Here is a 25565-nt window from a genome sequence, read left to right as displayed (position 1 = left end):
TTGAAAAATTCAACACCAATACGTACAGTACCAGTCAAAAGCTTGGACACACTTTCTCATTCATTTGAATAAGAAAGTGTCCAAACTTTTGACTGGTACTGTATGTCTTTAGAGAAATGATGTCTATGGACTTTTTCAAATGTAATTTTTTTTATCCGTAGTATTATTGTGCAACAGAAGTGGTGGGCATATAAACCTAAACTATCTGCATGGCTAGAAACCAAAAAGGGGAAGTGTTTGTGTATTTTTTAATATGATTTCAGTGGTCATCAGGACATAATTCCAATCCAATCCAAATCAAATCTATTTTTTCATATGCCCCAATTAAACAAGTAGTTTGTTGGCCAGCACATAGGGGGATTTCATATTTGGATAATAAAGTTCTCTATCTTCACTTGTCTGTGTGTATGTTTGTTCCACAGGAAAGAAGTTGATGGAATTAAAGAGTCAAGAAAGGACAAGCTTGTTGTGCTGAGCGAGACTTCCCGTCCACACCTGTCTGTGACTTCATTTCCCTTCATTCCCCGCCTCTACTGCTGTTTCCCCCAGCCTACCACTGATTCTCCTCCTCACTTTCTCTCATCCTTTCCTCTCTCAGTCCTCACGTTACCAATTCTACATCTGCCTCCCTGTTCTCACCTTCGTAGTGTTATGTAAGTCCAAACGGAATGCAAGAGATCAACAGCATTGTCCAGCGTCCTCGCTCTCTCTGATTACCGCACATTTAGTCGTGATGCCAATGCCTCGCGGGGCTCCATCATATCATTCTCACCTGCTCTGGTGTCATCGTTGTCCAGCAGGGGGACATACTCTGTCTTTCCCACCGTCTCCCCGACTTGATCGTCGAAGGCCTCCGCCTCCAGCTGAGCCACAAAGTCCCTCTCCACCAGGCTCTCAGGGCCTGACTGGGGAACGCTGTCCGTCAGCGCGTCACTCAGACTCAGGTCTAACTCCGCCATGGCTGCACACAAACACAGACAAAGGAATTAACATGTTGTCACCTAATGAACTACAATAAGACAAACATCAAGAAAAAAAAAAAAGATTGACTTATCATGTGGTTTACAGCTGTTGTTCTACAGACACTATTTTAATGAAATCGCAGCAATAAGAAAAATCAAGTATGCTGCATGCTGATGACCATGAAGGAAAACCTAGATGCATGCACGCAATCTTATGCCACATGTTGAAAGTAAATGAACATCCACTCACAAACATTTTTAAGATGTCTTGCAAATGACTAACTATGTCCTAATTAGGTTGAATGCTGGGAACTGAGGAGCTCTGAGTGCAGAAGATTGCCATAATGTCATAAGTAGATGTCCGACAATGACATTCCTGTTCCTCAAAGCCCAGAAACAACACGTCAGAATCAGTGGATATTCCTTTCCTGCCACTGCACACTGTAATAACATGCCAGCACTATAAAAATGCTCATACACTCCTACAGTATATAATCACTCAGATGTAAAACTGGTAAGATGATATGCTGAAGGAGGAGGATCAAATGATGTATCATAAGCATGTGTTTCTGTCAGTGTGATCATTTTAATATCATGGAGAAGACTAATCTTTAGTCCAAAAAACGCTACTGAAACAATACTTATATGTAACCTAGAATATGTCTAAAAACACCACTTTTCAACAAAAAACAGCCCAACACCTTGACATTTTTTACTTCAAATTCACCAAAATCATGCTTATTGATTCATTCATGCCTTGTTCCAGAAAAGTCGAGGATGCAAACATTTAACCAGACTTTGGCAAATGGCAACAGGTGAGTCGGAGCCAGAGAGAGAAGCTGGAATGGAGAGATAAAGATGAAAGAAGTGGAGGTAAACCAGGAAGCAGGAGCAGAGCGAAAGAGCGAGAAATCGAGTGAGGGAGAGAGATGGAAATGGTTACAGGAAGTGAGACAGCAAAAATCACTTTTAATAAGTCCTGAGCATGGACGACAGAAAAACATTTACAGCCCGTTGCATCATGCTACCCATTAAGTCTTAAATCTGACAAGCGAGATAAACAAAATGACTGAATCAATTTGCTGTCGGTGATCGGGGGAAATTCTAGACTGATCTGAACTTAACTGGGCCGCAGGTTTGTGTCCGGAGGTGGCATCAAACTAGCCGCTGGAGTAGTTACAAGATAAGGAGCTGGATCCAAAGCCAGTGTTGGCAAGTATCCATCCTGCTGAAGTGCCCCTGAGCAACACACTGAACGTCTACCAGCTGATCTTATCCCTGATTATAACCTAAATGTAATACTGCTTTCAACCACAAGGAGGCAGGGTTTCAACTGGGATTAAGCTGCATGAAAGACATGGAGGACTTGGAACAACACAGAGGCACAATCTGTACCTAAACATGGACACACACACACACACACACACACACACACACACACACACACACACACACACACACACACACACACACACACACACACACAGATCCAAGCAGTCATCAGCTCATCTGGGAGTTCAGCTGACCAATGGCCATCAGGGGAATTTGCCGAGTCATGTTGTGTCATCTTCCAACTATAATGCCAGATTATCTTCAGTGCCAGCAGCCGGCCTTTCTCTGCTGCTCAGCCGCGCTGTGTTTATCTGTCTCATCTCCATCTTTGCGGTTCTCCTTTTATCATCGACACTAAACCTAACGTGTCTGAAACGTAGAAGTCTTCCCTCTCGGTTGAACTTCCTTTTCTTACCTTGTTGAAACAGGTTTGATTGACTCTGTCACTCAGAGCAGGCTGGGCTTCAAGGTCTTGCTCAAGGACTATGCAAGACTCGAGTCAAGTAAATCTTATTTATATAGCGCCGAATCACGACAGAGGTTAACTCAGGGCGTTTTTACATAGAACAGGTCTAGACGGTAGTCTTTATTAATTTATTGAGACCCGACATTCCCCCATGAGCAAGCACTTGGACGACAGCAGCGAGGAAAAACTCCCCTTTTAACGGGTAGAAACCTCGAGAGGGTTGAGAGAGAAAGAGGGAGGGGGAGAGGGCAGAGAGACACATTTGCTGCAAAATTCAAGAGCCTTTTAGTGTTTTGCAGTCTCTATTTCCACCTGGCTGCCCTGCACAGCACATTCATATCCACACATCAATGTCCCCTTGTTTCTCAAACTGCAGGCAACATTACAGTATATCAGCAGATCTACACCTATTTGCAGATGAAAAAAACAAACATGAAAGCTACAAAACTTTTGCATGACATGTTTTAGGTTTGACAAGTGAATTCTTATCAAGTTTTTTTTTCCGTAGTACGTTTTTAAAGATCAGTCAGGTTCCTCAAACAGATGCAACAGATCCAAGACTCAAATACAACTCCACAGCCCCATCTGCTGGACCATCCATTCACTCACTACAAGAAGAACACATACAAGTATACCACATTATGTGGACAAAATTACTTTTGTTTACTTATCAGCTGTTTTTTATGATTTAAACCAGACCCTCTTTGTTACAATTAATGAGATGTATCCTAATACCACCACTATCCCTGCACTGATAGAACCAATATGAGCTTTAGAAGTCCATCATGTTGAACTAAATTCACCAAACAAATATCTAATAATATATAATACCACATAATGTCATCTAATTCCCTTTATTAGCTAATCCCATTATATTTATCTCCCATCCAACATCACATCAGATATCCTCTTAGACAGTAAGTCAACTGGACAAGCCGTCAACCAATCACAATCAGTCAGACATCGAGTCAGTTATTCAAAAAAAAAAAACCAACACACAATATACAACAAAAGCTTACAAAGCGTATATATATTGAACAATAGGCTGTTCCTGAGGCAGGAATATAAATAAAGTGCATGTAGGCGTATTCATTACATGCCTGACTGCCAGTGTATCAGCAGCAGTAAATGAACCCCCGTTGCTGAGACCAGGGTGTGTCACAGGAAGACTGCTGCCCACTGCCTCCACCACAAAGCCGTGCTGGTTAGAAACACTGCCCCAGTTTCCACATTTAACCCCACGTCGTCTGTGTGTGTGCGTGTTTAGTATACAGTACATCATCTGTGCCAGCTGCAGAGTTAGCCTAGTGATCCATGCCACCCAGTCTACCAAACACGTTTGATTTAAAACACACAATGAGACCGATCGCAGCCGTACTGAACTATACCAGTCGGTGTCGGTTGCTCCTGCTGTTCTCAGCTTCTATTTCTACACTGGGTCCCCACATGACCACAGGAGCAGAACCTTTTCATTAGTCTGGGTCCTGCAGTGGGATGGATTTGGATCCTGGGCTGAGAAAAATCACAAACTGGAAGGGTTTGTTGATTTTTTTTTTTTTTTTTGGACCCCAGTGAGGTGCCGTAGTTTGAGCTGAGCTCCTGTTTTTTCCCCCCTCCTGGTCACAACTTTTGGTGTGGCCACTCGGAAACAATCTGGATTCAACAAAGGAAGGAAATTCACGGAAAGGGCAGTTTCTATTGTGTTGTCTGCTAGCAAATGCTGGAGTGTGTGAGAGTGGATTAGTCATGTGCATTTATGTGTGTGTGTGTGTGTGTGTGGAAGCCCGTATGTGTGTGTTCATGGGCTGGTGGGTGTGTGTGTCCTCCGGCTGCCAGAAAAGCAGAGGTGAAGGTTAAGCCTCTTTAATCTGCTTCCACACACCACTATTGTATGTAAACAGTAATGCATCATGACAAGCACACACACACACAGATGATAAAGAAGCAAAAATCAAACTGACCAATCACAATGCAGGAAATTATGTTGGTAAATTTCTTATGCGCCATTTCTGTCATGCTTGTAAATGATCTGAGGAAGTGATTATGGAGGCATGAATGATTCATTCTCATGTGGGCTGCTAAATTAATAGAAACATGTTTTTCTTGTAAATTACATTAAAATCACAATCATCCAAAGCAGGAAATGAGTGAATTTTAAGGACCAATAGTCTGGTGCCCAGTGGTGGAATGTAACTAAGTACATTTACTCAAGTATAGTACTTAAGTACAAATTTGAAGTACTTGTAATCTACTTAAAGCTACAGTATGTAAGTTTTTGCTTCTATTTTTTTTTTAGTTGAAATATGCTCCAAAGTGCTAATGTGTTAACGTGGAAGAGGTGTTGTCAAGGGCCCGGCCTCATGGCGCCGCCAGGCAGCGGTACGGAGATATTACCTTCTCATGTTTTTAAGCAAGCCTCGCCCTTCTAACCAATCAGAGATCAGGGGTGGGAGCTCTCAGCTGTCAATCAATATGTGACAACTAGTGCTAGCTTGATTTCCAGAACTTGCATATTGCAGCTTTAAGTATTTCCATTTCATCTATTCATAAAACAAAGTATAATAGTCTGTATTGAGTGTTTTTATTTATTATTAAAGATTATTTTTGTGGCATTTTGCCTTTAATTGAGAGTCAGTGTAGCGAGACAGGAGACAGGGGAAGGGAGAGGGCTGTGACATGCAACAAGAGTCCCCCGGCTAGGAACTGAATGTTATGCGACTTAACCATTGGGCCATCAGGAGGCCCCGAGTGCCTTAATTTTTGATATATTAAGTATACTTTACAGATAATATTTACATACTTTTACCTCAGAGATTTAAATGCAGGACTTTTACTTGCAAGTATTTTTTACAGCATAGTATTGTGACTTTTACTACAATTGGAGAAGTTCCTCCACCACTGCTGGTGCCTCATATAATTTATAAATATATTTTTTTTAGTATAATTTTAACAAATTGCTGTGATCTTTGTCTTTTCCAGCAAGAAGCACAACTTTTAGGTGAATGGGAACATAAACATTGAATGATAATAAACCAATCTGACATCTTTCAACAAAAAAATATACTTACTTTTCTGGTGAAAGATTTCAAACTGCTTGAAAACAAACAGCCGTGGTGAGTGAGTGTCCACATGAATAGAATCTTAAATGTTGCAGGTGCAGTGCTACTGTGAGTGTCTGTGAGAGAAGATAAAGCTAACAGTGAGAGGAAGAGGCTGGGAGAGAGCTGAATAGGTTGTGAGGGGTTTTCCATAAGCTTACCGTTGGCAGGGCACCAGCGCAGCTCCTATAGAGGTTGTCAGGGTAATGTGTGACATAACACATAAGACCTAATCTCAAAAATCCCTCTGCTTTTTCTCCTCCTCTTGTTTCTTTAATATACAACAACACAATGTAATGTCAGGATTGATTAATCCTCAGTAAGGTTTGGGGGTGAGGAGCCTGCAGCCTGTTTAGCGTCTTGCTCAAGGACACTTAAGCAGCAGGGAGGATCTTCTCTGAACCCAGGAAGTCCAGCTGAAAGGTTCCTACGCCGCTGCCATGTTTGGCTCGTTAGCAGAAAAGAAATGCTTTTTAATTAGGAGAAAAAAAAAAAAAAGTCTGCGTGACCTGGATCTGATCTCAACTTCCTTGGTTAAACATTGAAAAACAATCAGAGTCGTAGCGGGTTAATGAAAAGACGTTTACTCTTCGTAAATGATTAATCCATAATCATTTCTCTGCTCCAATCCACCAGGAAACAAACACTCCTACATTCCAGCTGCAGGTTTGAAAGCAGATACGTATCAGCTGCCGGCGGATCCGGCGTATGACAATCCGTGCCGCCGAGCAAGGCACCGCAGCTGTAACTGCACCGGCGCGACTATAATTATCTCGGATATTTGAAAAGACAAATGCCTCTTCCCTGGAGTAACAAGGCTAATAACGTAACAGAAGAATAAGAGGTTTATCCTGCGTCACGTACGGTGTGAGATCACTTCCCTGAAGGGCCCTGTGCGGTCACCGTCGTACCCAAAATGATATCCTTGTGCCGCCGTCGGGCTGCGACACACATGAGTTTGCTGTTGGAAGCAGTAGATTTTAACAAAACCAGACGGCACAAACTGAAAATATTCAATTTCAATGTCAATATTTGCCTGCTTCCAGCTACACTAACTCTACTACTTTGAGGTTTTGGGCAGTAAATGTGGAACTGTTTCACTTTCCAAGGACAATGTGGCTGTATAACAACCGCAGGGCAGTTTAATATCCCCACATTACCACTGTGTGGACCTATGATTATGAGAGGTCACATGGACAGAGCGCTGGGGGAAATGCTGACCTCACTGGTGTCTGGTGAGGTATATGATGTCAGTGATGGTTAGACGACGGGTGGGAACTGTTCGGTAGGAAGTCTGACTTTAAACTAAACAAGCGAAGAAGATTATAACACATATGTGAACAGAATAAAAGTTGATACTAAGCCTCCCCTTCACTATATTACAAATGGATGCAGTTACATGTGTAGAATCTAAAGCCAGATGTGCAACAAGCTGCAGCAATAACACAAGAAAAGTTTAATCTCCAAATTTGGAAAATGATCCATTGACTGATATGGAAAATAATCATCAGAATAATTGATTGGCTTTTATTTTTATTCATTACATGAGACCAAACTCTTCATATATGTAAAACAGATTGGTTTCATTCATCTGTAAAAGAGAAATTAATAAACGAATAACATAAAATGCATCATAAATGAATCATATCACAATAATGCACTACATCACTATGATGTAGTGCACAGACCATAATATCGATTAATTATCCAGCCCAAATTCCAAGTACAAGCGGCTGGATTCCAGCGATGACATATTCCTGATAACGTTTGGAGATATTTCTGTTGCAGACAGGAGTTTTTTCCCTCCAGATGTGATGCATGTGTTACAAATTCTTCTTCTTGTCTACAAATATATTTCTGACAATAAAAGAAGAAGAAGAAGAAAAAAAAAAACAAGTTTCTTCTGTCACATTTTTATGAGTTTTTATTTAGAAAAAAAAAACAGAACAATGTGTGTCAGATAAAGAGCTTCGGTTATTCTGCTTGAAATAGTTTGCAGAAGTTTTGGGTTTTTTGGTTTTTTTTGTAACAAGCCGAGAGAAGACAAAGGTTCTTTGAAGAGATGATTATAACACATGCATGGGTCACTTTGTGAGCTCATAATACCGAGGCTTTTTGCACCGACTCCCGATATTTTCTGTCACTGCTTACTGTGAGATATTTATTAAAAGCTACGTTGCCAAAAAGAAGCATTTGACGAGGTTATTAGTCTGCAGTTGACAGATGGTTGAGTATTATGGGTGCAGTGTAATATGTATTAAAGCAGAAGAGCCTCAACATGGTCTGGAAAAAACAGAGTGTTCAGTGGCCTGGGCTCATAGCCACTGTGTGGAAAGCTCACCTCTGATGTCACTTTCTAAGAGAGGTGGGACACTTCCTCTAAATGCTCAGCTTACTCAGTTACCATGCGATGTGTGTGCATGTGTGTGTGTGATGTGTGTGTGCCTGTGTGTCCGTTTCCCCTTTTTTTCTGTAGCCACACTTCTGTTTTTGTGCTCCAGCTGATATACAGAGACAGCTGACAAGGGACTTTTGGCGCTCGCTCAGTTTCTCTCTCTCTCTCTCTTTCTCTTTCTCTCTCTCTCTCTCTCTCTCACACACACACACCCCACTGACACACAACCTGATGGTTTCAATTACAAGCTGGAGCTTTTTTTCTCCCTCTCAACAGTTAAGAATAACAGCCAAAGTTTAACCTTATTACGAGCAGATCATCTGTTGACACTGGATCTTCTTATCTTTTCTTTTGGATTAATAAAAACATATCTTTTATACAGAAATTTGAAGGGGAACTCTCTTGAGTCATCATGTTTTTTTAGATTGAGTGAAACACTTGAAGCATTCATTTCTAATCTAATTTTAGAAGGATGTGTCACACTGTAGAAGAGTAAAGACAATTGTACATTTATTGAATGAACTGACAGTTTCGGCTGAGTGTTACTGGCTGAAATTTTCCAAATTGATATCAAACAGAGAGAGAGAAACCTACCTGCAAACTAAATTGAGCTGCTAAGGGCCTCCTCTCCACTTTTTTTTGACAATAATATTAGCGACTCCGATGTGATCAGCAAGCTAGCTCAGAAAGCCAGCCTCCTTATACTGCTCCCCCTAAAAAAACTTCACCATGGCAACACCAGTGTTTCCCCTATAATTGTACAGGCCTGGCGGGCCTCCAGACCGACGAGAACCCCTGCCAGCGCTGTTCCGAAACGTGAGTCAACCCCCCGCCCCGAGTCCACCCCCGCCACCCCGAAGCGCTCGACTCGAGGGGGGAATCTAAGCTTGAACACTGACAATATCATTGACAGTTGACACGCTTTAACTCTTTAAATGATGCCAGTATCCTGTTTTAAAACTTTGAAATGAGGCAACTCTTGACCTCATTGGTTTGTAATGAACCTCAACTGCTTGTTCTGTCTGTATGACATGTCTGGTGTGTGCTATGATTGTCATATAAGGCAAATAAGACCACTAATAAGCATACAATGAAATTAAACTGTGTCTCATTTTGCTGCACATCCTGCCTTACTCATCAATACAATCTAAATGTGTGTGTGTGACAGAGACAGACAGACCGAAAGAAGCAGAGATACTTCTATGAAAAGCACCATTACTCACATGCACGCACGCACTCACACACAGCGTGACCCTCCCCTCAGTTAGTTTACATGAAAGCAGATGGGGAGGGGGGGGGAGGGGGGCGGCAAGAGACTCTGTTATCTGATACCTGTTCACACTCTGTAAATCACACCTCCAAGCACACCCACAGGGGGAATCCTCCATCCTGTCAGGTTGACTTTTACATATCGTCAAATACTCCTTATCACGATCTACTGTGTAAGATGTATGAATTATTGGAGGATAAAACCAACATGTACTGAACAATTTAATTACATGTTGGTCAAAACTGTATTAATTTTAAGTTTTTAAAAGGTGTAAATTATAAGATATGTACCAATTTTCTTTATAAGTCGTTATAATCACCATTTTTTACTTGTTTGTGTGTGTGTGTGTGTGTGTGTGTGCACTGAGGTCTGAAGTGTCCCCCTGTCCAGCTGCTATCACACTAATGTGAGAGAGATGCTATCACTAACATTCCTGGCGGGCCATTCAATCTCTTTCACCGAGCCTCACAATCACAGCACTTTGTCCATACATCCTAACACACACACACACACACACACACACACAAGTTTGTCCAGCTATCCTTGTTGGGACATTTCATTGACTTCCATTCATTGTGGACAGCCAAACCCAAACACTAACCATCACCAGGACCTCATAAACACAAACACACAAACATCTCCGAAAAGTACCGTTTTGACTTGTAAAGTCTTGAACTTTGAGGTATTTTATTCCAAACATCCTCATACTCTTTCCTAGTCTGATGTGATCACACCTCAGCCTTCGGCAAAGGTGCAGCTTGTGTTTACAGGGTTTCACTGTTTACAGAAAGCTGCAAGAAATAAATGTGAAACTGCTTCCAACTAGACAAGCTTTTGAAGGAAGCACTTTAAGAAAATGTATTCTTCAATATCCCTACTAATCCTAATCCAGACACACTGAACTTATATATAAAAAGCTTCATTCAAAAATGCTATTTGCTCATTTTCAGGCTCCGTATTTCAAAACGCAGGTGATGTTAGTTTTAAAAGCTCATAATGTGTATTCAGTAACAACATACATCTACATCTCTGAACAGTAAAAGTGTCACTCACTGTGTTTATATGCAGTAAATATTCATAGATTACTATAATTCAGCTCACAAAACAAGGCTTACCTTTAATTATGGAATGTTTCCGACCGTAAAAGCCCAAAAGCATATCAGTGTGCACGTTCTCTGACACACCCAACCACACGCACACACACACACACACAATAGCATGCACTCATACACATAAACTCTAACACCTCTGCACGTCACACACACACTTCTCTCATTTTACATTTAGATCCTTCAGCTGACAACTGAGGTAATTACTAACGCCAGAAAAATGAAAGATGAAGACATATTTCCCTCACAAACAAACACACACACACACACATAAACACAGGGTTGTTTATGTAAGGAGCTGGTGGTATGCCCACCGTCAGGCTCTGCAACTGCTTGGACAACTATGAGTGATGACAGAGACGGAGAGAGAGAGATAGAGAGAGGTAAAGAATGAGACAGAGACAGAGTCTGCAGGTCTCTGGTGTGTTATTGAATACAGGGAGTGGCTCAAAGCCCCAAGGAGGTAGGTGTGTGTGTGTGTGTGTGTGTGTGTGTGTGTGTGTGTGTGTGAGTGAGAGAGAGAGAGCGGGAAAGACAGACTGCGTGTTGTAATTAGTCTCAGAAGACGTACAGGTGCAGTTCAGTTATCCCTCATCTCTATGGAAAGGTGAGAACTCAGATACCTGTCCTCCAAAAGTCCCTGCTGCTGTGCCAGAGCTCTCCAATGACTCAGCAGTGTTTATCTCATCAGTGAAAACTATGGTGAAATATATTTGTTGATGTTTTTTTTTTTTCCTTGGAGACCAAAACTAAATATAAAGTGGTAATTGAAAGCAAAATCCATGACAAAGTCATTTTCACGGATGAATAAAAACATATGTGGAAGAAAGAGTGATGGAGGACTGAATAATAAACTGTTCTAATGCATCTGCAGGATGACAGAGCAGATTTATAGACTGGTACAACACCTGTAACCACTGTTAACCATTGTAACTGTACACGTCAAATATGTTGACAGCATGAGTCATTACAGATTTACAAATGAGACTAAAATTCCTCTGATGGAAACTTGTCTTTAGTTTTTCTTAAAGGGGTTGATGAGTTCTACTGCGTATGTGAAGAAAAGTAGTAAAAAGTATTTCATGGCTCCGGAGGGAGCTGTGTGAAATGTGATTAACTGCTTCGAGTGACATCCCTCGGTCTGTTGGGGCTGAAAACTACAAGTTTGAAAATGAAAACAATGTGTGGGTGTGGAGTTAGACAGCAGTGAGGTTAGCAGACCTCTGCAGCTGCTCCTCATCTCTGCTGGAGGCTAGCAGCTCCAGGCTACGTTAGCCGCTACTAGCATAACGCGTCTGAATCTGTGACTGAACCACTGAACTGTTGGTAGTCGAGTTGCATTGTGGGTAAGGTAGGCACCAGTTTGAGTCAGACAGTGTTGTAGCAGTGCAATGCTAAAAACGTGACTGAAACTAATCTGCATTTTTATCTATTAAGACGAAAACTGCAACTTAATCAAAGTCAGCTGCCTTCATGAACACTGTGGCTCAGGATTATGAATTCAATAGAAACTTTCTTCAGATATGACAATGATTCCTCTTACACACACATGAATTTGCTACAGATACTGTCAAGTCTCCAGGAATAGTTTCTGATTTTACTTCCTGGAAATGTTGGGTTGTAAAGGCCTCACAGCTTGAATGGATGTGAATGTTCTCTTGTTTATTTGACCATCAGTCGGAAAACCAGTGTTGCTTCTGCACGTGGGACTGACAGGTCTGACTGACTGACATACTGTATGCTCCATCTGTGAGCTTTCCTATATTTAAACACACACACATACAGATGGGAATGAGGTGGTTGATCCAGTGATAAAATACTCATGCTGTATAAAAGGGTCAGAGCAGTGAGGACACACACGTTTTTGGAAGCTTGTAACGTAAAAAGCGATGGCGGCATCATGGCTGAAGCGTGTGATGTTTTAAGTGTTAAAAAGGGACTAAAGCCTGAAACACACACCGGGTGAGTGATGCTCTCAGGGATAATTAAACAGGACATTTAATAAAAGGTCAAACAGTGTGTCCTCTGTATACTGTCACAGTATGATGCCCTTTCTGTAGCCACATCTGATGCCTTCCATTTGATACATCCATCTGCACCGACAGGCCATTAGTAGTGACAGAGTTCTGAGCACAGGGGTCTTGTTTGGGTCACGGTCTCGTTTCCAAATCCCTCACCTACTACACACTGCTGTGCGTGCGTGTGTGTGTGTGTGTGTGTGTGTGTGTGTGTGTGTGTGTAGGCTTTGTCTGACAGGGCTGGTCGATGTCCTTGCCTGTGGTGTGCAGCAGTAAGTGATATAATGCTCTGGCCTGCAGCCTCTGACAATAACCTAACTCACACAATCATGAGGGACAGTGTGCAGCTGTGACCCACTGAGGGCTAGATAAAGCTTTTACAGGGGTTTTTAGCTTACATGGGTGAGTGTTGGGTATCTGGGTATTGACTGGTATAAGTACCAATCAGATATCAGTGCTGTTTATTTCTTTTTCAAAGTTGAAATCATTATAGCTCACTGAGATCATTCTCCTGTATGTAAGGCAACAACAGTCTATCACTACACATCACTTTCAAGCTCTAAGTGTCCATACACCAACAGTCCTTTTAGCTAACTTAATGAGAAACAGAATTAGACTTTCTGCAGTGTTCCTAAATTAAATTGAAGACTTTTTAAGACCTCACATAAAGCAATTTAATACTTTCTCCACTGTTTAACCAAATTTTGTGAGCACTTCCCAGCTGTGTATGACAAAACAGTAATATAATTCATCAATTCACATGACCTGCACCCAGATAAGTGGCGACAAACTGATGGATGGATTAACCAATTACATCATTAATTAACTTAAAGCCCCGCCCTCCCTCCACTCAAAAATATGTTTTCATCTTGTTCCTACAGTTGGATGTTTGGGCTTCACTGTGTAGAATGATGTTTGTGCAGAGTTTGTTTTCACATTTATCTGCTCAAAGTGGAAAGTTTCTCTGTGCTCACTGAAAATCTGTTTTTAAGGGGCGGGCCTATGAGCAGGATTTGTGACATCACAACTCGTTTGGAAGCCAATCCTGGTCTAATATTCAATTTACACGATTGTGATGTGGAAACTTGAAGCCTCCAGTGCACGAACACTGAGAATAGACTTTACAGTGAAGGAGGAGACATCTTTTTTTCCAACAATTAAACTTTTGAAATTAAATATACTTTTTACATAAAGATATCAGCATGTTGATGAACCAAATCAACCATCAAATCAAATGAGGAGACAATGACAAGAAAACACAAAGATGCATCGAAGATTCATGTTTCTGATCAAAAGTCCATTGAAGAGTCGAGATGAGTCACTGGTGACACAACAGCCCTGTGGTCTCTAATGCATTCAATCTGATGTACGACACTGATAGGACAAAAATAGGCAGCAAACTAATGTGCTCATTGTGTTCATCTGGGGCTGGGCTGCTGCACAGCGATCACAACCCAATCACACACACACACACACACACACACACACACACACACACACACACACACACACTCACACACTCACACACAGAGAAACCTGCATTTCCATCTAGCCATCAACCCTCTCCTCCGGATGCAACATCATGATGATGAGACTGATGTGACTCGGACCAAAACAGTGTGATGACGCACTGCAGCACTGAAGCTGATGATGCATGTGTGTCAGAGAGGTAGTGATATAAAGTGTCATATAATGTTGTAGGTGGATGCCATTGATGTTTTACGTAAAGAGGAGCAGTGAGTGCATGCATGTGTGCCTCTGATATATGGACGAGAACATTATGTAATAGTTTATCTCTTATGCAGGATATACCACATATATAATGAATACTGTGCCATATGCGGATGAATAATGCAGAGGCTGTGAGGGGTTTCCCACGAAACAGTCAGAAACACTGACACGACACACTACATGACGAATACTAGTATCCCGGTTACTGACTACTGCCTGCTATTTGCTCCTGTGATGTTTACAACATTAACCGGCTCTGTGACTGTTAACCTTAAATTAATTTGACTGTGGCTATTGAAAATGAGACCACTTTGGCTTATAGTGAGCTTAGCACTATTAAATGCCAACATCGCCTTGCGGATTTGGCTTATCCACCTCAATCTATCGTTAAACGCTGCCAAGACTGAAGTAATGTGGTTTGGTCAGAAGGGTGCTGCGTCCCCTTCCACCTTGGACATTACCACTAGACATGGAACCATCCTAGAGATAGAAATACCTGGGAATCAGGCTCTATTTATCACTCAGCTATTCAATTTGCTACAAATGCCCCATTCATCCTTCTTCTTCTACTCGTCGTAACGTACACTGGTTTATGCTTCTTTATAAAACTCTTCTTGGATACTCAACCCCCTATTTAAGTCAGTTATTGCAGCCGATATTTGTTGCCAAGTACAATACGCAGTCTTCCTCTTACATCAGAGTAAATGCCCCTAAATCCAACACATCCTTTGGCCTGTCGTCATTCCAGTCTGCTGCTGATAATGATTGGAATTTGTTACGAAAAAACACTAAAACTGGATAATTTATTTCAATCACTGCTTTTAAGGGCCTGAGTGTGAGTGTGAGTATAAAGTACACGGCGCCCTGCTCTCCTTATCGGTGGTGATGTAAAACTGTGACAGCCTCACACACAGGAGGAGGAGGAGGAGGAGAGGAGAAGAGAGGAGAGGAGAGGAGAGGAGAGGAGAGGAGAGGAGAGGAGAGGAGAGGAGAAGAGAGGAGGAGAAGAGAGGAGGATGGAGGATGGAGGGTGAGGAGAGAGGTGTGGGTGAAAAGATGCATGAGAACAATGGAGCAAAGAAGAGTGAAGGATGAAAAAAAGCAATACAGGAAACAGATAATAGATAAGAACAATTAGAGAGACAGGCTCATTAGCTAAGTGTTTTTTGTAAATAGTGATGAAGAGATGATAATAATGGAAAACCATTACATTCCCAAAATTTTCATAAATGGTTTGTTAAAAACATTCTGTTTGGCATGGTAAGTCTAGATGTTTGAATGTTGGGAAACTGGTCTGAAAATAGAGAATCAGTTCACGTGTCAGAGAAGTAAAGCCATGTTCACACTGACTTCAGGCCTGCATGAAAACACAGCCCTGTCATGCATTTAATGAGGTCAGACTGGCAACACAGTGAGGGTGTTGAAATTTGAAGCGGATGACATCACATTGTGACAGTAAAACACTCAAACTGGCTTTCATGGTTTGTATTTCATGTCTCACCACTATCTGCAGTGCTGATCACTGTTTCCCAAAGCCCATGATGACGTCCTCAAATGTCTTGTTTTGTTCTGACCAACAACCCAAAGATATTCAGTTTACTGTTAGAGGACTAAAGAAACCAGAAAATATTCACAGTTGAGAAGCTGGAATCTGACTTTTTTTTTTCTTAAAATATGATTCCAAACTATTAAATCAATCATCAAATAGTTGGCAATTAATTGTATGGTTGACAGCTAATTGATTAATTGACTAATCGTTGCTTCTCTAGATGTTTTTGCTTGAAATAATGACTGAAACGATGAATCAATTGATAAAATACTTACAGATTCATAGATTAATCAATTAATAGTTGCAGCTTGAACAAGAGTTTTAAGGCAGGGCTGGTTTTGGTCTAAACACACACCAAGATTCACCAGTAATGTCAAACTAAACTAACTGGTTCCTGCCAAATGCAACCAGAATATTGAGTGAACACCCTTCTCTGCCTCTTTCACTTCCTTCATTTTACACCCAGCAACTCTATGATTTTTATTGCTTTTTTTTTTTTTTTTTTAAATAATCGCATAATTGTCTTTAAAATGTTTCATGTTGTGGGCAATGAAGTGCCTATTTAAGTAACTAACAAACTCACGGTACAGAAAGACTACACTTATGTCCTGTGAATATTAGCTCAGTCTCTCATTCACTTCAATTTAAACCCAAACTACTGACAAACTGAGGAATGTGTTTCCTGTTCCAGTGGACTTCAAATCAACACTGATACCCTCTCTTTAAAAACCCCTTTGTTTTATACAACATTACACTACAAGAATACTAAGTGCAGCATCTCTCTAATACACTGATCGCTCACTCATCAGAACCGTGACATCACATCCTCTTCTTGATGTTAGATGAGCTCAGTTCTGTTGAGAATAAAAGCAACACTCCCACTTCCTCTAACACTTATCAGGAAGTCTATACAGTGCAAATGCATCTGATCCAAATCTCATTTCTGCATTATATTTATACTCATAAATAGAATAAAAACATCCAGAAATGATTACTCTACAGTTACATAGCAGCATGTGTATTTGCACATGTCTACGTGTGTGTGTGTGTGTGTGTGTGTGTGTGTGTGTGTGTGTGTGTGGAGGAGCAGTCAGTACCCTCCTGATCTGCTCCTGATAGTCAGTGTGTCTTTGATGTTTGGCTCCATTCACAGAACTCCACTTTAGGTAATGTTAGTATGTGCCCTGTGTGTGTGTGTGTGTGTGTGTGTGTGTGTGTGTGTGTGTGTGTGTGTGTGTGTGTTCTGCTGCATCCACACAGTGCTTTGATGGAGCCCACAGTGAGCCTGTTTGAGGGCTAAGTGAAAGGGCTAGTGTTTGGGTGTGTGTGTGTGTGTGTGAGAGAGAGAGAGAGAGAGAGAGAGAGAGAGAGAGAGAGAGAGAGAGAGAGAGAGAGAGAGAGAGAGAGAGAGAGAGCGAGAGAGAGAGAGGATGATAGAGCAGTCTTCTTGTTCTAATAGCATTACACAGAACTCTCTGGACATGTTTGTATAATTCAGCACTTGCTGCAGCCCATTAGAGTGCACATTAGAGAGCGGAGAGACAGACAGGTAGTGATAGTCCACACCCTCCATCATGTCCTCCTCCTCCTCCTCCTCTTCCTCCTCCTCCTGCTGCTGGTTCTCTCCTCCCTCCCTTTGGAATGGACACACAGTGTACAGTAGCTGAATGAATTCCCTGTATGTCCCTGCGGTCTCGCCTACACATACTCCGAAATACAAACACACACACACACACACACACACACACACACACATAGAGTATTTCTTTGGGAACTATGCCCTATTGTTGCAGAGCGAGGCTTTACACATCGCAATGGAATGCAAGGCAGAGCAGACACACACACACACACACACACACACACACACACTCGCAGACAGACACACACACACACACACACACACACACACACACAGAGGTCAAACTCTAATCCCAAAACAAACAGGTAGTGGACACACACTCGTCCAGGGCTATTCACTAGAGTGTGTGTGTCTGTGTACACTGCAGCTTGGTCTGCTGGAACAATACAACAGTGGATTCTATAAGACAAAAATGATCTGCCCATTGACTCATGAACTTCAAATGCTTCACATTCCTCATGGCTCCTCACACATCTTTGGCTTTATTTTTGCTTGCAAATATCTTTTCCACTGATATGTAGTATATACACTATATCCCATTCATATATAAATGATGAGGCAAAATGTTAAAACCATACACCTCCAACACTTCTCTAAAACAGTTTCAGGAAGAACTGAAACACTGGAAGCTTCATGAAGTTTGGATTAATTGCAGCACTGTGTGGCATTTTGCTTGATTTTGCTATTTCTCAGTTTTAGATGATTGCAATTTGATTAATTTGCGGTTATAAATTGTTTCATCTTAAAAAAAAAAACAGGGAATTAAATGACCTGCAAAACTATGATGGACAGTTTATAGACTAAATGAGTTGGTATGCTTGAAAAAATAATCAACAGAAACGTACTAGTATAACATGCTGCTACACTGTAATGCAACATCTGTTTTTTTCTTGACCCTCTTGTTGTCCTCGGGTCAATTTTGACCCGGGAGGACAGTATCCTGACTAAGAAATGATTAATTATTTTAACTTTAGTTGAGATCAGAGGAAAATATGTTGATGGATTATAGCAGACTGGTATATGTAAAAGTTTTCATCAAAAAAATTTTTTGATGACACCTGTTGGACTGTTGTCCTCCCGGGTCAATTTTGACCCGGGAGGGTCAAAATTTTGACCCGGGAGGACAACAGGAGGGTTAATGTGCAATATCTCCTTCCAGCTGCTGCTCCAGTACTTCTTTAGCGCTGTAAATAGCCTAATTGTTGTAAATCATGTAATCTCACCTTGCTACTATTTTTAAATCTAAATTTTATTTATTGTACATTTGTTTCTTATTCTTACCTGACTGAGTGAACTGCAAAAAAATGTGTCTGCGTAAATGGCAATAAAGTCTCTTGAATCTTGAAAATAACTGTCAGCTGTAGTCCAATTATAATAAATATTTGGTTTAAATTAGAGCTTAATTGTTCATCATATTGTCATTGTATATGTGGACTAAACCTTTCAGGGTAAAAGTCTCTCACAGTGAACTCCAATCACACACATTGATGCTACAGTTCCTGTTTCTCACACTGATAAGTAAGCAGCGTGTGAGGTGACGTTATGTACAAGGCGAAGGGATGCTGGGTACAAGCCATACACACAGAATGCAACCTGCTCAATACAAAGATCATAGTACACCTTTTTCACCTGGGAAAAAAAACCTCTAAGGAGGTTCCAGTGTAACAGGGGGAAGCCCTGACAACCTGAACAAGTGTGAAAGAAGCAACACACATTTCTGTCTCTGGAGAAATATTCACAATCTTGGAAAATATGCTGACTTGCTCACACATGTAACGTCAGCTTCAAGCTACCAGCTGGCACTGAGGAACACTAATTGTCCAACAACAGTCAGAAAAAGAACTTTCCCACGCTTCACAGCTTTAACGCTTTTATTTGACTCTGAAAGTCCTGTTGATTATTTCTACCTGTAATTTTCTGTGTCTGTGCTTTTAATTTCACAGTTGTCTCAGTCTTTTATCAAGACATGTTCAGTCAGTCAAACTACTTTCCTTTGTATTTTGTCCTTTTGATGACATACCTATGAGACGGGCTCATTCTTTGGATTGTGTTTTAGGATTACACCATCTCTGCTTTCATAAAACAATGCTATACGTTTAAAAGCCTTTCTGACTTCTATCCAGCTGAATTTAAAGCTAATTTGATGACTAAAATCTAGAACAGATGTCCAGTCTGAAGCTAATAAAAGACTTTAAATGAGCAGTGAAGGTAAAACACAACAGGAAGGAATTCTTTTTATCAAACATCTAGTTTGTATGGTTCTCCAACACTGACGTCTCCAGAGAATCCATCACATCCCTAGACCACACCTCTAAACCACATCCCTCCATCTACCTATCCATCCATCCATCCATCCATCCGCCTGTGTGACATCCAACTCTTCACCCCGCTGTAATTCCCAGCAGGGCTGATTGGCAGCAGTAAAGCCTGGTCGCTGACACACGGGTCCAGCTGCTGCAGTTGTGAGGAGGGATTATAGTGACCGGTTCACTCTGTACCATCCCATTCTTCCTCTCCGCTCTCAATCCCTCCATCACTTCATTCATTCAATCCGCCGCTGTCACGCAATCTCGGACTCCATCCCTCCAGCCCCAAAACACACACACACACACATTTACGCATCTATATACATGTTCATACACTAATGAACACATCTGGGTGTCAGGATGCCTGTGACATACAGCTCTATGAAATGATATAGTCATCATATACCACTAAAATGAAGGTTATAAAAAGGGCTGCAACTAAATATTATTTTATCGATTAAATCATGTAACATGAACTCTGACATTAGATGAGTCCATATGAAGAAGTCAGATTCTGTTGCTCAGAGGATATGTTTAGAATTTGACCAACTTCATTGGACTGCAAAACATTCCTGAAGCTTGGAGGTTTTAATCCATGAACTAGCAGGGTATATAATACTCTGCATCTTATCTACTACTATACACAATGTATTATTCTTATCCAGCCACTGTTTACAAAGCTCTCTGTACTGTAGGCATAAGATACTATAGATTACATGTATCTGATAAGGACATTTGCTTTCTTTGCTTGAAATCGAGTAGTCTACTGACAGTATGTTGCTGCCAACAGTTCTGATCTTCAATGGAACCGTTTAGTCATTTATCAAGAAAAAATGACAAACATTTGCTGGTTTCAGCTTCTTGAATGTGAGGATTTGCTGCTTTTCTCTGTTTTATATGATTGTACAGTGGATATCTTTGGACTGTTGGTCGGACAGAGCAAAGAATTTAAAGACATCAACTTGGGCTGTGGGAAATTGGGATGAGCTTAACAATTCGTTGATTAATCAAAAACAATAATCATTAGATGCAGCCCCAGATTACTTAGTATTGACTTAGCAATCAGATCTCTGTATTTGTCCACAACATGTAATTGCTGCCACCTAATATCAATCATCAGTGATAAGTAATTCATTGAAACTAGAGCAGCTTTTTTTTTTCTCTCTGAACTTTTACCTGATGAAAATGTTTTCTGGGGGCGTGATACAGAAGTAGACAAAGAATGAGTGTGTATAATTCCACCTGGCCGCGACATCCCTCAAAGGGATTCACAACAAGCCCAGACAACATTATAAAAAGACAAAAAAAATCATTTATTGGAGAGCAGCACAAACTCTGATGGAGGCCATTTGGGGTTTGGATAGAACTGAGGAACAGGCCACAACCTGACTTTCCTGTTCTGACCTTTTTACTAAAATACAAGCTCATCTGCCAACAGTGCTGGCTGAACACTAACAGAACATGAAAATGTCTTTTTTGATTACACACTTCTGACTGGCTTATATGTGTATCTGACGGCTGGGAAAACTCAAAAGTACCTATACTGACCTTTAACTGATGTTCTGGTGCAAAACAGCTGAATCACAGCCAGTCTGGCTCATGGAATGAAATGTTATTATCGATGAATCACCAGCTTTTTACAGCCACATTGATTTTACAGTAAACGACGTAAAATGTTTTAAAGATCTTCTGCAGGTTCAATAAGCTGCAGAGCTTTACTGGCAGCACTGAAGCCATTAACTACTCTAGTGGGTATTGATCCATTCAGATTGTGCACATGGTCTCTCACCAGTCCTAAACAACAGTAATGATGTCTTTAATCGCGTCTCTAACAGGGTTGGGAGACATGCATGAATAGGAAATCTGGTCATTTTACTGTGGAAAATACAAGCTTAACCAGAAAAATCACACTGATGTTTAGTGCTATGAATATGCTATGCTAATTTTCAAAATGTTCATGTTTAATCAGTTAATTTTGTAAAGCAATGATAAGATAATATCACCAGTGAACGCTGCTTCTGTAGTAAAAGCAGGCAACTTCCCAAACTATGGTGCCTGCCAGACACAGCAGAGGGCTAAAGGCATCAGCTATTCTGATAATCAAACAAAAATGCTACATGTTACCTTGTGCCAGCTCATCAATCATGAGGATTTGCTGTATTTTGGTCTTACGTGTAAACTTAGTATCTTTGGGTTTTGGATTGTAAAATCGCAACAGGCTTCAAATGAAGTGTTTATCAGACTGTCAAACAGTGTGTCAGGCTCCTCTCTCCACACCTTCCTGGCAACAGAAACCATTTTATAACTTTCCAAAACTAACAATCTGACAGTCACACCCACCTCACACAGTTGGCTGTGAGGAGGTGTTACAGTAAATAAGGTTTGAACTTCTCTCTCTGGCTTTTTTTTTCATTCATCACATGACTATTTCCATCGTTTGGGTAGCCTGCCAGTGGCGCCCATGTCAACAATTACTGTCTTGCTCCTTTCTATGAAGGCACACTCCAATAAGGACGTTCCAAACAGCTAAAAGCAATTTTGCCATTCAATGTGGACAGAAAACATGTCATATGAACTTCTTTGTTTAAAGCATACTGGAACCTTAACATTCCTCCAGCTGCCCACTCTGGACCACTTAGCATGGCCATCATGGATCTTACCAACTGATTCCCAATGTTCCCAACAGTCAATCGACAATCGAGTGTACTAGGGGAGACAGCAGCTGGGGGATCGATAAACAGGCTTTTGTCTGGAAATGACCTGGTGATCTGGCGGGGGTGAACTGAGAGGGAAAACCAGTAAAATAAGTACAACTTAATAGGTTTGCATGTAAGTGAGGAAGCGTTATTATATAAGGATAATAATGCCGTCCTTGTCCCAGGCTAACCTGCCAGCAGCAGATGCATTGTTTGGCAGCACAGCAGCGAATGGATGATGGATTTCCTCTGCTTCCTGATTCCTAGACAGAGGCTGGGATGAAGCAGTCTGTTGACCTTGAAGAGAGTATCTGCTACAGTCAAGAGCAACTGACATCAGCTTTCTGGAACCATCATTTTAACCCTGGCCCTGACATGATCTAGAAAACTTCCCAATAAGCTTCAACATACAAGCTCACATATGAGAGATGTTCTCTGAATGCCCAGTCATGGTGAGTGGCAGAGTTTATGCTAGACTTTGTTTTGACAGTCAATAGAGCTGTTAATATTTTCTGGCTACTACTGGACATTTTAAGTAGTCATATAACAGCCTACATTTAAACAGCAGTAAAACAAAAAAACACAATGATCCAACAAATGTGTTTCAGTCAGCAGAATGAACTCTTCACAAACTTTGCCAACTCAGCATATAGGCTACAACAATAAGATAAAACAAATAGCCTTGCTATTGTTAATTTAATGCAGCCATGCGGGCAGCCTGCAGCTGCAGCTCCACCACCACCTCCACCTGCCACAGTCTCTCTGAGCCCGTCTCTCACCAGGACCGTATGGGGAAAATTAAACCTCCTACTGATCAATAACATGTTATTTAACTGTGGAGTTCCAGGCTGATCCGTTAGTTTAACTGTACCAATGCTGGATGTAACGTTACCTGAGAGGAAACACTTTTTTGGAGTCGTGTTAACTGTTGTCGAGCCAAAGTGCAGGAGTGTTTGTTGCTGGAGTGTGCGCCGGCTTTTGACTCTCGTGCCACGCTAAGTGAATCTATTAATGTCTTAACAGCGGAGGCAAAACAAACTTCTCCATAATATAAGTTTATATTATGGAGAATTATTATTATATTAGTATATATTATTATATATTATTATATAAGTTGTCTTGGCAACATACTATAGGTCATTTTGGCCACTGATATTTTCATCTGCTGGACAACTAAACATGACACCAGCAAAAAGCCGGCGTATACAGGCTAATGTAAACCCTGGCAAGGGGACATGAGGAAGGAAACCATAGCTGATGATCCATCAGGGAGGAGGTTTGTTTTAAGCGTCTGGGTGGAGAGCAAGAAGACGGAGTCAAAGCCTCTGAATTCCAGTCAATTATTCCATACTTGACATTCCACAACATGAGGACAATTCACAACCTATTCAATTGAGAAACTCTAGGAACCTGTGTGCACTTGTACACTTCCTCCCTCCCTTCCTTCCTTCCTTCCCTCTCCTCCTACTACAGTCATTATTCCCTAGCTTTCTCCTTCCTTCCTGTATCCCGTCTTTTATTTGATTTCTGTTTTGCAAAAGATGTCTGCCAACATCAGTGATGCTTATGCACACAGCATTAAGATTTAATATAAACGTGACCAGAAGAGCCAATCCATCGCTACAGACCTTTAGCCTGGATAAACAGTGTATATGACCAATGGCCTCCAACGGACCAGCCAACTTTCCCTTTTTTATGGAGCCACCATAAAAGATACACATATAACAGGTCAGTTTTTAGGGCTTTCGCTTTTAGGTCATTTTCAATTCATTATTACAAGTCATAATAATGTTCCGTTTTGTCTATAAAACATCACTAATTAATGAAAAAGGCACAAGATGACGTCTTCCAATGTCTCGATTTGTCCGGCCAACAGTCCAGAACCCAAAAATATCCAACTAACTGTAATGTAAGACCAAGAAAAGCAGCAGAACAAGCCAGTGCTTGGTATCTTTGCTTGCTCAGTAACTTGATAATGATTATCAAAATAGTTAATTAATTTTTTTTGATTAAATCGATTAATTGCTGCAGCTCTAGTCAGTGGATTATTTGATTTGTTTAACCAGGAATAAAAGCCTCTCTGGCAGGTGAAAGCGGGACTCCTGACCACAGAGCTGTAATAGATGCAATGTTATTAATGTAATAAAACATCAAAAGGTTCCTGTCATACTGCCAGTTCACTTCATGTGTTAAAAATAAAAACCCGACTGTTCTGCTTTGTCAATCTTGGCATCTGTCAAGAGGATAAAAACAGAAATTTGGAGAAAGGAGTTAGCAGAGGATCCTTCTACTCAGAGTTTGACATTTTTGTTCTTTGAATGACCAAAGTCAATTATTTTAAACAGAGTAAGACTCACTGACATTCCAGGATAAAACCCCAAACAGAACTCCACTGCTGTCTGAACAAATACATTCCTTTTTTTTTTTTTTACATATTTAAATATTTTTACCGCCCCTGCTTGGGACTTCATGTGAAAAGGAGATGACCTGCTTTGGGCCGTGGGCCTGATTACTTATTTAAAGCCAAGACCGTCCAAAAAAAATAAAAGAAAATGATTCCTCCCAAAGATAGAGCATAAAGCCAGGACACAAATATTTGTACTGTGTAATCATCCTACAGATGGTAAAATATGAGTGAATACTGGAATAGACAGGACTGAAGCTTTTACACGGATACATCAAAGAAAGCATGGATTCCTTCACCATACTGGGCAGTTGTATAACATTATTTCCTTTAGCAATGTGCCAGTCTTTTACTGTCCCTGACCACTACACTTTATAAAAGTCTTCATAAAAGACTTTTATTATATATTAAACTAAATCCTTCCCACTAGACTCACATGCGATTAACTGCTATGAGCAGACCATGTACATCTGCCTCCCGCTGCTTACCACAAAAGGTTAAAACCAATGATCTTTCATGTGGTTTAATTATCTGATAACTGAAGTACATTTCAAACGAGTTGGTCTATGAGCAGCTTAACGGAGCTAAAG

At 40.9% G+C, this 25565-nt stretch overlaps 1 protein-coding gene across 1 annotated transcript in view; it reads right to left on the bottom strand.

Moving 5' to 3' along the window:
• Positions 1-25565, bottom strand: part of LOC121888571 (microtubule-associated protein 4) — a 122183-nt gene that overhangs the window by 90584 nt on the left and 6034 nt on the right. Inside the window, exon 2 of the mRNA XM_042400196.1 lies at positions 773-961. Coding sequence (XP_042256130.1) covers positions 773-959 — 187 coding nt within the window. The 5' untranslated portion in view covers positions 960-961. The remainder of the gene's footprint in view (positions 1-772; positions 962-25565) is intronic.

The sequence above is a fragment of the Thunnus maccoyii genome, chromosome 21 (assembly GCF_910596095.1).
Source record: "Thunnus maccoyii chromosome 21, fThuMac1.1, whole genome shotgun sequence".
Lineage (NCBI taxonomy): Eukaryota > Metazoa > Chordata > Actinopteri > Scombriformes > Scombridae > Thunnus > Thunnus maccoyii.
This window is presented reverse-complemented; position numbering and strand designations above follow the sequence as displayed.